The 14,073-nt window shown below is 42.1% G+C and overlaps 1 protein-coding gene across 1 annotated transcript; it reads left to right on the forward strand.

Moving 5' to 3' along the window:
• Positions 1–3,263: 3,263 nt before the first annotated feature.
• Positions 3,264–12,757, forward strand: LOC133907835 (DNA (cytosine-5)-methyltransferase 3-like). The gene is made up of 19 exons (XM_062349929.1): positions 3,264–3,939; positions 4,039–4,135; positions 5,372–5,479; positions 5,557–5,694; positions 5,771–5,870; positions 8,212–8,384; positions 8,467–8,532; positions 8,613–8,828; positions 9,434–9,492; positions 9,567–9,633; positions 9,727–10,056; positions 10,141–10,209; positions 10,290–10,527; positions 10,731–10,852; positions 10,932–11,036; positions 11,478–11,521; positions 11,605–11,674; positions 12,072–12,175; positions 12,293–12,757. The coding sequence occupies exons 1-19, from the start codon at positions 3,458–3,460 to the stop codon at positions 12,483–12,485; spliced, it is 2,781 nt and encodes a 926-aa protein (XP_062205913.1). The 5' UTR covers positions 3,264–3,457; the 3' UTR covers positions 12,486–12,757.
• The last annotated feature ends 1,316 nt before the right edge of the window (positions 12,758–14,073 follow it).

Consider the following 14,073-nt stretch of genomic DNA (forward strand, 5'->3'; position numbering starts at 1 on the left):
CGGAATTCAAAATTCATAAACATTTGTGACATCTAGATGAGTCAACCAATCAATCAACAAGGAAAAAAGTGAGGAAACAAACCCCTACCAAGCCCTATCGAACTAGAAAAGATGTCTAGCAAATTGTGGCAGCCGCATAAATGTTTGGGGAATGAAAATGAATCCAAACTTATGGCAAATTTAGTCAAAAAATGTGTCTATGACATGTGGGCCAAGGAGCTAAAAAATTGTGGCAAGTCACAACTGTAACAACAAAACAATTAGTAACATAATTGTGTCACAACTAAACTATGGCATGACTATGTTTAGCAATGAACAAAACATGCTCATAATCAGCTCTACCCTCTTCCGTGTTAAGGTTAGAGTAGCTTCAGATCATGAGGGTGAGGAGGAAGAGAAAGAAAGGAGAGGAAGAAGAATGGGCTGACATGTGGGATGCATCGTTATTTCTAATTAGCGTATAATGTTATTTCAACAAAACCATGTCCTCGTGGATGCCCTGGAGAATAAAAACTAGGTCTACAATTGATTGGTGTCGTATGTCAAGTATTTGTGTTGTAGGGAGAAACTCGGATGTTGCAATAGTTGGAGGGTGAAAAAGGGACTTGTCCCATGAGGAAAGCCAGGTAGGGGAATTCAAAATTCATAAACACTTGTGACAACTAGATGAGTTAACCAACCGGGAAAAAAAGAGAGGAAACAAACCCCTACCAAGCCCTGTCAAACTAGAAAAATGCCTAACAAATTGTGGCAGCCGCATAAAAGTCTGGGGAATGAAAATGAATCCACACTTGTGGCAAAGTTAGGCAAAAAAACGTGTCTATGACATGTGGGCCAAGGAGCTAAGAAATTGTGGCAATCACTACTGTGACAGGAAAACAAATAGTAATAAAACTGTGTCACGACTAAAATGTGGCATGGCTATGTTTAGCAATGAACCAAACATGCTCATAATCCACCCTACCCTCTTCTATGTTAGGGTTAGAGTAGCTTCAGATCATGAGGGTCAGGAGAAAGAGAAAGGAATGAGAGGAAAAAGATTGGGTTGCATCGTTATTTCTAATTAGCCTAGAATATTATTTCAGTAAAACCATGTCCTCGTGGATGCCATGGATAATGAAAACTGGCTCCAGAAATGAGTGGTGTCATATGGCATATATTTGAGTTGGAGGGAGAAAATAAGATATTGCAATAGTTGGAGGGGGTGAAAAAAGGACTTCTCCCAGGAGGAAAGCCATGTAGCAGAATTCAAAATTCAAATCTCATAAACACTTGTGAACAGCTAGATAAAACATGAAGAAACAAACCCTGCGAATCGTGTCCCACCGTCCATCAGCCCCCCAAACTAGAAAAGATGCAACCAGGGTGGTATGGCCCACCTGGTAGAGATAGGAGAGCAACGGTCAAAAAGAAAACCGCAGTGTAGATCTTGTAGTGGGGAGGTAGTTGGCCAGAACCTTGTCATCTCCCTTAGCCACTTAGATAGTTGTAGTGTAGATATGGAGAAATTCAATGGATTTATGGTCCTGTTGTACTTCTCGATTGACCTGGGTCAGAATGGAGCTGACCAGTTAACCCTCCATAGCTTAGAATTCGATCTACCCTCTTCTATGTCATGGTTAGAGTAGCTTCGAATCATGAAGGTGAGGAGGAAGAGAAAGGAAGGAGAGGAAGAAGAATGGGCTGATACGTGGGTTGCATCGTTATTTCTAATTAGCCTAGAATGTTATTTTAGCAAAACCATATCCTCGTGGATGCCATGGAGAATAAAAACCGGGTCCATAATTGAGTAGTGTCCTATGTCAGGTATTTGAGTTGTAGGGAGAAAATCGGATGTTGCAATAGTTGGAGGCTGAAAAAGGGACTTGTCCCATGAGGAAAGCTAGGTAGCGGAATTTAAAATTCATAAACACTTATGACAGCTAGATGACAAAATTGTGTCGTACTAAATTGTGGCGTGGCTATGTTTGTTAATGGTCCAAACTTGCTCAGACTTCGCTCTACCCTCTTCCTCGTCATGGTTAGAGTAGCTTCAGGTAATGAGGGTGAGGAAGAGAAAGGAAGGAGAGGAAGAAGATTGGATTGATACGTGGACTGCGTTACTATTTTTAATTATTGATTAGTCTAGAATATTATTTTAAAGAATACCATGTCCTCGTTGATGTCATGGAGAATAAAAATCGACTCTAGAAATAAGTAGTGTCCTATGTTATTATTTAAGTTGGAGAAAGAAAATAAGATGCTGTAATAGTTAGGCCATCTCCAGCAGCTACCTCAAATTTTCATCCTCAAAAATACTATTACAGTATCCTTTATTTTTTCATCTCCAGCAGCTACCCTATTTCCTACCTTCTATTACTCTTTTCTTCTCTCCGAACCCACTGACAGCCTCTGTAAACAGTGTTGCTACAGTAAAAACACATCTCATACTCTCTCCACAGCACTGTACCAGTACTGTGCAGCACTATAGCATCGCTAGAGTGTCTGTTTATCTATTTTTAGTGCTACAGTACGTGGATAGTGGTACTGCTAGAGTTGCCCTTATAGAGATGAAAAAAAGACTTCTCTCCATAGAAACACCATGTAGCCGAATTCAAAATTCAAATCTCATAAAGACTTGTGATATATACATAAAAAATAAAGAAACAAATCCTGCGAAGCATGTCCCATCCACCGTCCATCAGCCCCCTAACCTAGAAAAGATGCAGCTGGGTGGTATGGCCCACCCGGCAGAGACAGGAGGAACGGTCAAAAGGAACAGTAACCCGCAAAAATACATCTCCATACTCTCTCCGCAGCACTGTACCAGTACTGTGCGACACTGTAGCATCAATAGAGTGTCTGCTTACCGATTTTCAATGCTACAGTACATGAATAGTGGTACTGCTGGAGTTGACTTAGAGAGGTGAAAAAAAAGACTTCTCTCCATAGAAACGCCATATAGCAGAATTCAAAATTCAAATCTCATAAAGACTTGTGATATATACATAAAAAATAAGGAAACAAATCCTGCGAAGCATGTCCCATCCACCGTCCATCAGCCCCCTAACCTAGAAAAGATGCAGCCGGGGTGGTATGGCCCACCCGGCAGAGACAGGAGAGGAACGGTCAAAAGAAAACCTACCGCGCGTGCAGGTGGGAAAATTCGAACCGCGTCCGCCCGCCCGCATCGATCACTTCGCCACCGCCTTCTCACTGCAGGTGGCCCCCACTACGCTGTCCCCATCCGTCAGGGAGCGAACAAGCGTGGCGCCTCAGCGCTTCGTGTATCCAAAATTGGGGGTTCCCGCTCCGCTCCGCCCCCAATCCATCTCTCCCATCCCATCAAAATTGGGGATTGGATTGGATTGGCCTCGATTTCACCCCCATCCCAGCAAAGCAATTCGAAAGCGGCCGGCAGAGCTTGCTTTCCCCACTCCTCTCCCGCACCGCATCTGACAAGGAGAACCCTAGAGCCATGGCGCCGAGCTCCCCTTCGTCCGCGCGCGCCTCCACGCGGAAGCGCCCCGCCAGGGACGACGAGATCCACGACGAGGCGGAGGAGGTCGCGGCGTCGTCCGCCAAGCGCCGCCGCACGAGGAAGCAGGCTAAGGCGGCCAAGGCGGGGAGGAGGAACAAGGGGGAGGTGGAGGTAGAGAGGAACAAGGAGCCGGTGGAGGACGACGTGTGCGCGGAGGAGCCCGACGAGGAAGAGATGGCCATGGGCGAGGAGGAGGAGGAGGAGGCGGAGGCCGAGGCCCAAGCTGGACCGGAGGAGCAGCAAGCGTCGCCGGAGAAGGCGGGGAGGAAGCGGGTGGCGCAGCCCAACCGCAACAGGAACAGCAGCGCCGCGGCCGGAGGGGTGGAGCACGAGCCCGAGTTCCTTGGCGAGCCCGTCCCCTCGGCCGAGGCGCGGAGCAAGTGGCCCAAGCGCTACGACCGCAACGCTGCCGCCAGGAGGTACGTCTCTCGAGTCACTCTCGTTTTGATTCTCATTCCAGATGTTTGCTTCCTGCTGTCACTAAAGTGTGCCCGTTGTTGATTCGCTCATGCGCGCAGGCCGGAGGAGGATGACGACGTCAAGGCCAGGTGCCACTACCGGAGCGCCAGGGTCGACAGCGTCGTCTACAGCCTCAACGACGATGTCTACGTCAAGGTCCTTCACCGCCTTGTCTTCTTCTTTGCTTATTGTTGTTGTTGCTTTATTTTGCTGCACTCTTGTATCTGTAAATGATTGATATTTTTTTTTAGAAAATCGGTTCCTAATGATGCGATGTGCGTATACGGAGCAGTATATGCTATTGATATGAAATGGTTGGTTGCTTTGAATGTTTGTCTGTACAAAATGCTCTGCTCTGCGTCTTTCCTTGTTATAGAAAATGTTGATCGGTTTGCAGTTAAACTTTCATAGGGTAGTGCTTCTTTGAATCCTATTCCAGCTTCGAGCGTATGTGCTATTGCGTGCAGTTAAATTTGATGAGATTACATAACCATATATGGCTGACTGATTATGAAGTTTCTTTGGCATGTGATATTTGCTTACATGTGTGTATGGGTTGCTGATAAAAACTGGATCCTTTTGATTCCACAGAAAATTCTCTGTTCTGAATTTCCATTATTGTGATTTTCCTAGTATAACATTAATGCTTTAAATGTTCCTAAACTTGTATTGTATAAAATTATTGCTTTAGATGTTGCTTAACTTTGAGTACTGTGTAAACTTATTGCTTTAAATGTTGCTTAACTTTGAGCTTCATCTGAACACAATACTACTGGTTTATACATCCTGTTGTGGGCTTGAAAATTATATGAAGTTGCGAACTGAGCAGTAGCTCAGTTGGTTAGTGGCTCCGGTAGAGGGGACAATCACCTAGGCTTGAACTCAGGATGCACCAATTTGTGGGTACCTCCTTGAGAAACTGGTTTCAGCGAGATTCCTGACCGGCCAGGATTCGGTACCCCCTACCTTAAATTTGAAAAATGTCCGGGGGGAGTCTCCTCATGGTCGAAAAAAAATAAAATTATATGAAGTTTTCCGCGCAGGCTTCTGCTGATTTTGAGGCGTACGAGAAATTCATGTCTTGATTTCTAGCTTTATAATATCTTTACTCATTAAGCTGAAGGTCAACATTATTTATGTACTGAACAAGAATACTCAGAATGCTGATACATACAGAATGCTCTTAATTCTGCTGAAAATGCTCTGTTATGCATATCTGCACTTGTAACTTTTCTCAACGTAAAAATAATTGTCCTTAATGTTGTTGAACCTTGTGCTTAACATGCATACATTAGTGCTTGCGTACATCCTGTTGTGATAAACCAATACTGTACTTTTCCATGTGCTCTAGCTGCAGTTCTCTAATTTGTGATTCCTTTTTGTCAATCATAGGCTGGAGAAAATGAGGCTGATTACATTGGCCGTATAACTGAATTCTTCGAGGGGACTGACCGTTGTTGCTACTTTACTTGTCGTTGGTTCTTTCGTCCGGAGGACACGGTGCGCATTGATCATTGGTTTACTTTTGTGTTTATCAAAACTCAAAAGCAGCATGTAACTGAGTGCTATCTTTGCAGGTCATCAATGCCTTGGTGTCCATAAGTGTTGATGGCCACAAGCATGACCCTAAACGTGTTTTCCTCTCTGAGGACAAGAATGACAATGTGCTTGATTGCATCATTTCAAAGGTTAAGATAGTCCATGTTGATCCCAATGTAAGTTTTCCTGTTCAAAGCTCTGTTATCTTGTTATGCATAAATGTTTCTCACGACAATTGTTCCTTCATCTTAGATGGATCAAAAAGCTAAGGCTCAGCTGATAGAACATTGTGATCTGTACTATGACATGTCTTACTCGGTTGCATATTCCACATTTGCCAATATCTCATCTGGTAATTGCTCCTACATCTTCCTTTCCTGGTTGATTGGGTGCATGCAAATTACTTGTTTTGTAAACTTAGTGCTACAATGCTACTTACCAAATAAGAATTTTCTCTGATGTGCTATTATGTGCAGTAGGATTAGGATTAGAAGGTCAGTTGGATTAGGATAGGTTAGTAGAGTTAGTTCGGGTGAGAAGATAGAGTTGGAAGTCGAATTAGGTTAGCAGAGTTGAATCTGGTTAGGAGAAGATTAAGTCGATAGGAGGAGATAGATGGGTTGTAATCAGATTGGACTCGAGATGGAGTCTATTTAGGACTCGAGTCCTAGTCAGTTTAGAGTTGGCCAAGCTCTAGATATAAAGGGTAGTCGCACCCCCCTTCAGGGATTCAAGTAATAAATCAATCTAGTTTTTCATCCATGTTCTCTAGTTCTCATCTCCTTGCTGCTACAACCGACGTCCTAGGCGTCCTAACTTCCACCACGAGCAGGAAACCGGCCAAGGATCGGCTGGAGGCCTCCCACACTTATCCTATCAAGTCATTACCTTAGGGTCGTGACAACTTGGTATCAGATACCATGACTTCACGTGTTGAATAGTAGCAATTCAAGGCGTTCCTCAAGAAGATTTGCTGCGCAAGGAATTTCAGGATGGCTTCAATGACATCAAGAACATGTTTTTGATGGATTGTGTGTAGTAACAAGCCTCATGGATTGCGTGACAGTTGTGGAGAACTCCAAAGGTGTGGATCACGCTCCGATCACGGGCGATTCCGTCTCATCGGCAGTAGACCACTCCAAGCAGGGCAGTCAATCGTCTCTCTTGCAACCATCGTTCCTCATATTGGGTGGTGCAGACATCCTATAGGCAGACGGCAAGCCACATGCTCCACCACCCGCCACTAGCCTAGCTCTGTCCATCGGCGGTAGTCAACACATGATTGACACCAGGCAGGACATGGGTGACAACAACATAGGAGCAATGCCGTGCTTTTTAAAGTTGGAGTTTTTGCGCTATGACGGTAAGGACAACCCCCTTCCATGGCTTACTAGGTGCGAACAATTTTTTGCGAGCAGAAGACAGAGCAACAGTACAAGGTATGGTCGGCATCATACCATATGGATGGAAATGCACTCCATTGGTATTTTCACTTGGAACGCAGCTGCGGCGAGCCACCCTAGGACAAGTTCAAGGTCCTCTGCAACACCCGTTTCGGGTCGCCCATCCGTAGCAACCTGTTGGGTGAACTCTGGTATCTTCAACAAACAGGCTTGGTGGAGGATTACCAAAGCCGCTTTCTAGTGTTGCTTAGTCGAGCTGACCCTATGACTAAGCGTCAAGAGAAGTAGCTTTTCACATCCAGTCTCGCGAAGGAAATCCGGATGGACGTCGAGCTTCAAGATCGACGTGACCTGGAGGAGGCAATGAGCCTTGCACGCGCATATAAGAAGAAGGCGATGTGTCTGTCACATTTTAGCGGCACCTTACTGCTGCCCCCTACGTTGACGACATGTTTGGTACCAACCACGCCATCCAATGTGACATCCAACACGGTTGTGAACTACCAAGTTTGTTGTCTGACATCGTCAGATATGGCGGAATGTCGCCGTCAAGGGCTTTGCTTTAACTGTGACGAAAAATTTGTTCATGCTCATTGTTGTGCCCACTTATTTTTCATCGAGTATGATGACACAATGGTCGGTGACTACAATTGGCGTTTTGACTTGAGGATGAACTGTTTCCGATGGAGGGGAGAGGTGTTATGTGTGGTAAGATTAGGATCAGAAGATCAGTTGGTTTAGTTGAGTTAGTTTGGTTAGTAGAGTTAGTTCGGCTGAGAAGATAGAGTTGGAAGTCGGATTAGGTTAGCAAAGTTAAATTCGGTTAGGAGAAGATTGAGTCGATAGGAGGAGATAGATGAGTGGACTCAAGATGGAGTCTGTTTGGGACTTGAGTCCTAGTCGGTTTAGAGTTGGCCAAACTTTGGATATAAAGAGCAGCCGCACCCCCCTTCAAGCATTCAAGCAATAAATCAATCTAGTTTCTCATCCATGTTCTCTAGTTCTCATCTCCCTGCTGTTACCTTTGTTCCTCGTCCCCTTGCTGCTACAACCGACACCCAATGCATCCTACCTTTCAACATGGGTAGGAAACTGGCCAAGGATTGGCCAGAGGCCTCCCACACCTATCCTATCAGGTCATTACCTCAGGTCGTGATATGCGCAATGGTACATCATTTTGTACGATATACACTGTCTGTCATTATAACTGATCTAAACAGTCTATAGTGATAGACATATTAAATGTGTATGTTTGTTGCACAAGTCCTAACTTTTTTGTTTGTCATCTAGATAATGATGCATCAGGCAGTGAAACTGCTTCTGGTATTTCTTCTGATGATGTGGAGACATCATCTGCTACGCTAGGGAGAACAGCAACCCTTCTTGATTTATATTCTGGCTGTGGGGGCATGTCCACAGGGCTTTGCTTGGGTTCAGTACTTGCTGGCCTGAAACTTGAGACTGTAATTTTCTACCTTGTCATTTGTTGGAGGGAATATGTCCATGACCTCAGCACTAATTCTATTTTTCTGGCTATCGTTGCAGCGATGGGCTGTTGACCTTAACAGCTATGCATGCGAGAGTCTGAAGTACAACCATCCACAGACTGAGGTATGGTTCTAAACTGCATTTGCATTCCCTTTGTTCTGTACAGCTGCTGCTACAAAGTGTCTTTGAATCTTTTAATGTAGGTGCGGAATGAGAAAGCCGATGAGTTTCTTGCTCTCCTTAGGGAATGGACAGTCCTATGTGACAAATATGTCCATGAAGATGTGGGTTCGGATTTAGCAGGCTCAGAGGATCAAGAGGATGAAGGCAGCCCTCTTGACAGAGATGAATTTGTTGTAGAGAAGCTTATCGGGATATGTTATGGTGGCAGTGGCAGGAAAAAGGGCCTCTATTTTAAGGTACTTATGTGTTATTTCTTCAATTATGCTCTGTCTGTTTGGATTCCTCAAAAGAAAAAAGGCTTTTGGAATGCATGTAGTTTTTTTTTTTGGGGAGAATTTCCAAGAAAAGAAGTTCAATTGCTATGTGAATTTGGAAAATTCCAGCACTCCAAACAAGGGATATATTTTGAGCCCTTTTACGGTGGTCCACACTACCTGTAGGCAGAAAGTAGTATAAATTTAATCTGACCGTCCACGTGATTGGATATTTCTGTAATTACGATAGTAGTGTTGATATTTAACCACCATACCATTGAAGGGCACTCTAGTCTTTTTTTATAACTAATCCCTAAATAATCGTTCAACCAAATAATTAGCATTCAGACCAGTTTAAACATTAAACCTATGAATTTGCACGATATAACTACCATGCTATTTCTTTTTGTCCCAAAAATATTTTTATACTACATATATTTCTCTCATATACTACTCATACTACCTCTAAATAATGGGTAGTATTCTAGCTAATTTAGACCATCTGATCCAAAAAATAGATGGCTTAAGTTTTCCGAGATCACCGCAATTTTTTTCTATATTTTTATAGTTTGCTGAAAATCTTGCAGGTACAATGGGAAGGATATGGTCCCGAAGAGGATACATGGGAGCCCATTGATAACCTCAGGTTAGTATTTGATATAGTATACGTTTGTTGCCGAGTACATCTGTTAGCACTCTAATCCTTGTTTCATAAATCAGTGACTGCCCTCTAAAAATTAGAGAATTTGTACAAGAAGGATACCGCAAAAGAATTTTGCCACAGCCTGTGAGTTTTCATACGCTTTTGGATTTCCTCCGTGTTTAACTCTACACATTCATTTGGTGATTACTTATATTTGCTTCTATTATATTTTAAAAGGGGGATGTTGATGTCATTTGTGGAGGCCCGCCATGTCAAGGAATTAGTGGTTTTAATCGGTTTAGAAACCGTGATGACCCGCTTAAAGATGAGAAAAACAAGCAAATGGTGACATTCATGGATATCGTGGCGTACTTGAAGCCAAAGTATGTTCTCATGGAAAATGTCGTAGACATACTCAAATTTGCTGACGGTTACCTAGGAAGATATGCTTTGAGTTGCCTAGTAGCTATGAATTACCAAGCACGTCTTGGAATGATGGTGGCAGGCTGTTATGGTCTGCCACAGTTCCGTAATCGTGTGTTCCTCTGGGGTGCTCTTTCTTCCGTGGTTAGTTCCATTTCATGTTGCTCTTTGTATTTTTACTAGAGTTATATTGCCTTGATGTGTAATCGGGTGTATTTGTCAATGTAGGTGCTCCCAAAGTATCCTCTCCCTACGCATGATGTTGTTGTGCGTGGAGGAGCCCCTAACGCTTTTTCGGTAAGTGCAATCGTAGCTTTGAAATCCATTGGAAAGTGTAAGTTTTGCTGACCAACTTAGTGGGGTTTTTTTTTTGGCAGCAAAGTGTTGTTGCATATGACGAAACAAAAAATCCATCCTTGAAGAAAGCTTTGCTTCTTGGTGATGCAATTTCAGACTTACCAAAGGCAAGTGTTTTCTCGAGTCATACATTTCTCAACTTGTACATGCAATCTTACCCTTCTCTGCAGGTAGAGAACCATCAGCCTAATGATGTAATGGAATATAGTGCTTCCCCCAAGACAGAATTTCAGCACTATATTCGACTTGGTCGTAAAGGTAAGGAAGTAAGTTCTAACAGTTGACCTTGTGGGTTATGAGTAAGTTACTTTTATGTGAATACTTTTGAGCATTTCAGCCTGTAATTTCAAACTTACCATCTTTCTATGTTTGCATTTACCTTATTACGCCTGTATTATGCTAAGTTAGCCTTTTCACCTGTATTATGCTGACTTAAGTTCTTTCTATTTTGAATGCTCCAGACATGTTGGATTACTCCTTTGGTGGAGAGGCTGGTCCAGATGAAGGCAAGCTGTTGGATCACCAACCCTTACGGCTAAACAATGATGACCATCAGCGGGTGCAGCAGATTCCTGTGAAGAAGGTTGGTGACTTCACAGTTTTAGTTCTGTGGTCGTTCCCTCCTTTCTCCTTCTGAAATAATAACTCGTTTTCTGTTAAAGGGAGCCAACTTCCGTGACCTTAAGGGTGTCAAGGTCGGTGCGAACAACATTGTTGAGTGGGATCCAGAAATTGAACGCGTGCACCTGCCATCTGGGAAACCGCTGGTATGTGTGTTTTTTGTGCAATTCTCTTTATATTGTTAAGTAAATTTTACAAATCTATAATTATTTGTACCTTTACAACAGATAATTAATTCTTAATACTTATTTTATAAAGCTATAACTATTTATGCCTTTGATAACACACAACTACAACTTTTTGATCTGATCCCACCCGTCATTCACACATTTTTAGCATAATTTCACAAACCTACAACTTTTAGCAAAATGTGTGGCTGATGGGTAGGGCCGGGTTGTTTTGTGTTATCAAAAGTATAAATAGTTGTAGTTTTATGAAATAGGTTTAAAAATTATAGTTCTTGGTTATAAAAGTATAAATAACTGTAGGTTTATTAAATTTTCACATAAGTATAACTTTTACATTGCAAGTACTGTATGACCCAAAGTTAAGACATGACGAAATCTTGCGCAATTCTTTGTGGCTAGGTTCCTGACTATGCAATGTCTTTCATCAAAGGGCGATCATTGAAGTAAGTTACCCATCCTCCTTGCTTTCTTTTTCTGCAGCAAGCCTGGGTTAGTTTTATATTCCTTAAATTCCATTCTGTTGTAGGCCATTTGGGCGCCTGTGGTGGGATGAGACGGTTCCTACTGTCGTGACCAGAGCGGAGCCTCATAACCAGGTCTTCAACGCAAACTGTTGTGGATTTTTTTAAAATAATATTATTTTATTAGAAAATTGTAAAAATAATACTTAAAATCTGATATTTATAGAAATATGTACTTGTCCGACAGGCCCTGTGTCCCTTGATGATATTTAAATTAAAATTTATAACTTTTTCATGTGATCTTGGATGGAGATGATCTTTATATGAAAATTGTATTTATTGATGATATTTAGTTGAATTTTTTTATTTTAATCCGTTTAGATTCCTAAAAATAGTTGTAAATTTCAGATCTGATGAAAAACTAATCTGGAATTTGTAGCCATTTTTGTGAATTCAGCTGTTGTGAATCTCAGCAACAGCTTTACTGCATTTATCGTCTGTAACTGATCCTGTCTGAACATCTTGTCTGCAGATTATATTGCATCCGGATCAGGCAAGAGTCCTGACTGTCCGCGAGAACGCAAGATTACAGGGATTTCCTGACTACTATCGATTGTTTGGTCCGATCAAGGAGAAGTAAGTTCCTCTTCCCAGTTTGCTTGTACCTTCACTCCTGAAAACGATGCTTAATGAGCCATTGACAAATCTTGAAATCCCGAGCTCTGAACATTGGGTGTCTGGTGCTGAGTACAGGTACATCCAAGTTGGCAACGCTGTGGCTGTCCCCGTGGCTCGGGCACTGGGCTACTGTCTAGGGCAAGCCTACCTGGGCGAGTCGGATGGGAGTGACCCGCTGTACGTGCTGCCTGATAGCTTCACTGCCGTGGGGCAGCCTGTGGCACCAGCGAGGGTTGGAACTCCTGCAGGAGAGGTGGTTGAGCAATAATAATAAAAAAAACAGAGAGTAGCAGAGTGAGCGGATTGATCAACGTTGTAACATTGGTGGCACTCGCGCTCGATTGGGCGAGCTTTCAAAACATTCATTGGCCTCGTTGTAGGCGACCTTTCTCATGTCTTAGTCAATTTAGCTGTCTGCTTATTCAATTCTTGCATCATGTTCGTCTATTCAGAGTGAGACCATTCGTTCAATGTGAGTAAATTTTCATCTATTGTAGCTTTTTTTTAGAATAAGGAATAAATATTATCCTAGCTTCTGTATCTGTAGATGCTCATAGCTGATCATTATTACATAGTATGTTTCAAAACATGACAGGTTAAGTAAATAAAATAAAATTTTCAAACACGTAATCATGTCTAATATAGTTTAAGCAAGAATTCTATTGTTGAACCGTCACCCACTCACCCATGACTTGCGAAGCTTTGCATCATTGTGGTGTTCTTCTGTAGCGAATCTAATATATAGCTATGAAAAGTACTTGTATAGAAGAACAAGCTTGGATTTTATCTAACACTATCATTTGGGTATAACCATAGCGTCTAAAAAAGAGCACTTGCTCCTACTAGAATTTGATACTTAAGTTTCCTTCAAATCCCATTAAACTAGTCTTCAAACATATGAGAAACACTTAGTGGTAGAATAATGTTAAAAGAAACTTGTACCACTCACCATAAAAATCTATACTTTTATAAAATGTATGAGTTATTGCAGAATCGAACGATCTTCATCATTCATCCGAATTGATCAAATGGTTACCGTGTAAATATTCTTTCTATCAATCCTTCCAAAAATACATTTAATTTTAAATTAATTGCTTTCTATATCTATATGTCTAATATTTGTCTTTCATACATTCAAAAATACATTTAACCTCTCATTATTTGTCTTTAATATCTAAACATCTAATATTTACCTTTCATACATTACTATATCCTGGATCGATTCCACGTGTGTGAAACATATGTGTAATTGTTAGGTTAGAAAAATGACACTCAAAGAATATGTGCTGTATTGATTTGTTCAGATAAAAAAACCACACTTAGTACTTCCTGCCATTTGAGTAGGGTGCAGTTTCATTTTTACTCTTGGTCTTCGTTCGTTCGGGCTTCATTTGATTCTACTGTATGCAGGGATGTTAACTCTATGATCACTTCTTTCCCTAGACCTTGGCCATAAAAATAGGAAATGACATGTACATGCAAACACATAGGATTTTATTTGAAACAGCGGCTAAAAATAGGGGATGAGAGATGTAGAGGTGGTGGTGGTTGGATGACGCAACCGAAGGTGCATGTGATGCATTCTTCCCTCATCCTGGGTTGCCCCTAATCCGCCTTGGATCCCTTTCTCCTTCTCCCTCTTCACCTAATCAATCCCAGGGAAAGGAAAAGGTACACGCAATAATTAATCCTACATATCGACCTGCAGATTGAGTCCATACGAATGATTTTCTTTCATGATTCAATTTGTTTCTCCCATTTCTGTCTTGTGATTCCTTTGGAATTTCAACCAGTTGTCAATCTCTGACACATATGCATGCACCCGACCTGTGCTTTGATTTGTTCCTTTATCATTG

Source organism: Phragmites australis, chromosome 24 (assembly GCF_958298935.1).
Source record: "Phragmites australis chromosome 24, lpPhrAust1.1, whole genome shotgun sequence".
NCBI classification, from domain to species: domain Eukaryota; kingdom Viridiplantae; phylum Streptophyta; class Magnoliopsida; order Poales; family Poaceae; genus Phragmites; species Phragmites australis.

Excerpts from the sequence above, each read along its gene's own strand:
- LOC133907835 (XM_062349929.1), top strand. The coding sequence starts at position 3,458 with ATGGCGCCGAGCTCCCCTTCGTCCGCGCGCGCCTCCACGCGGAAGCGC. Across the intron at positions 4,136-5,371 it reads ACGACGATGTCTACGTCAAG|GCTGGAGAAAATGAGGCTGA; the intron begins GTCCTTCACCGC and ends TGTCAATCATAG. Across the intron at positions 10,853-10,931 it reads AGCAGATTCCTGTGAAGAAG|GGAGCCAACTTCCGTGACCT; the intron begins GTTGGTGACTTC and ends TTTCTGTTAAAG.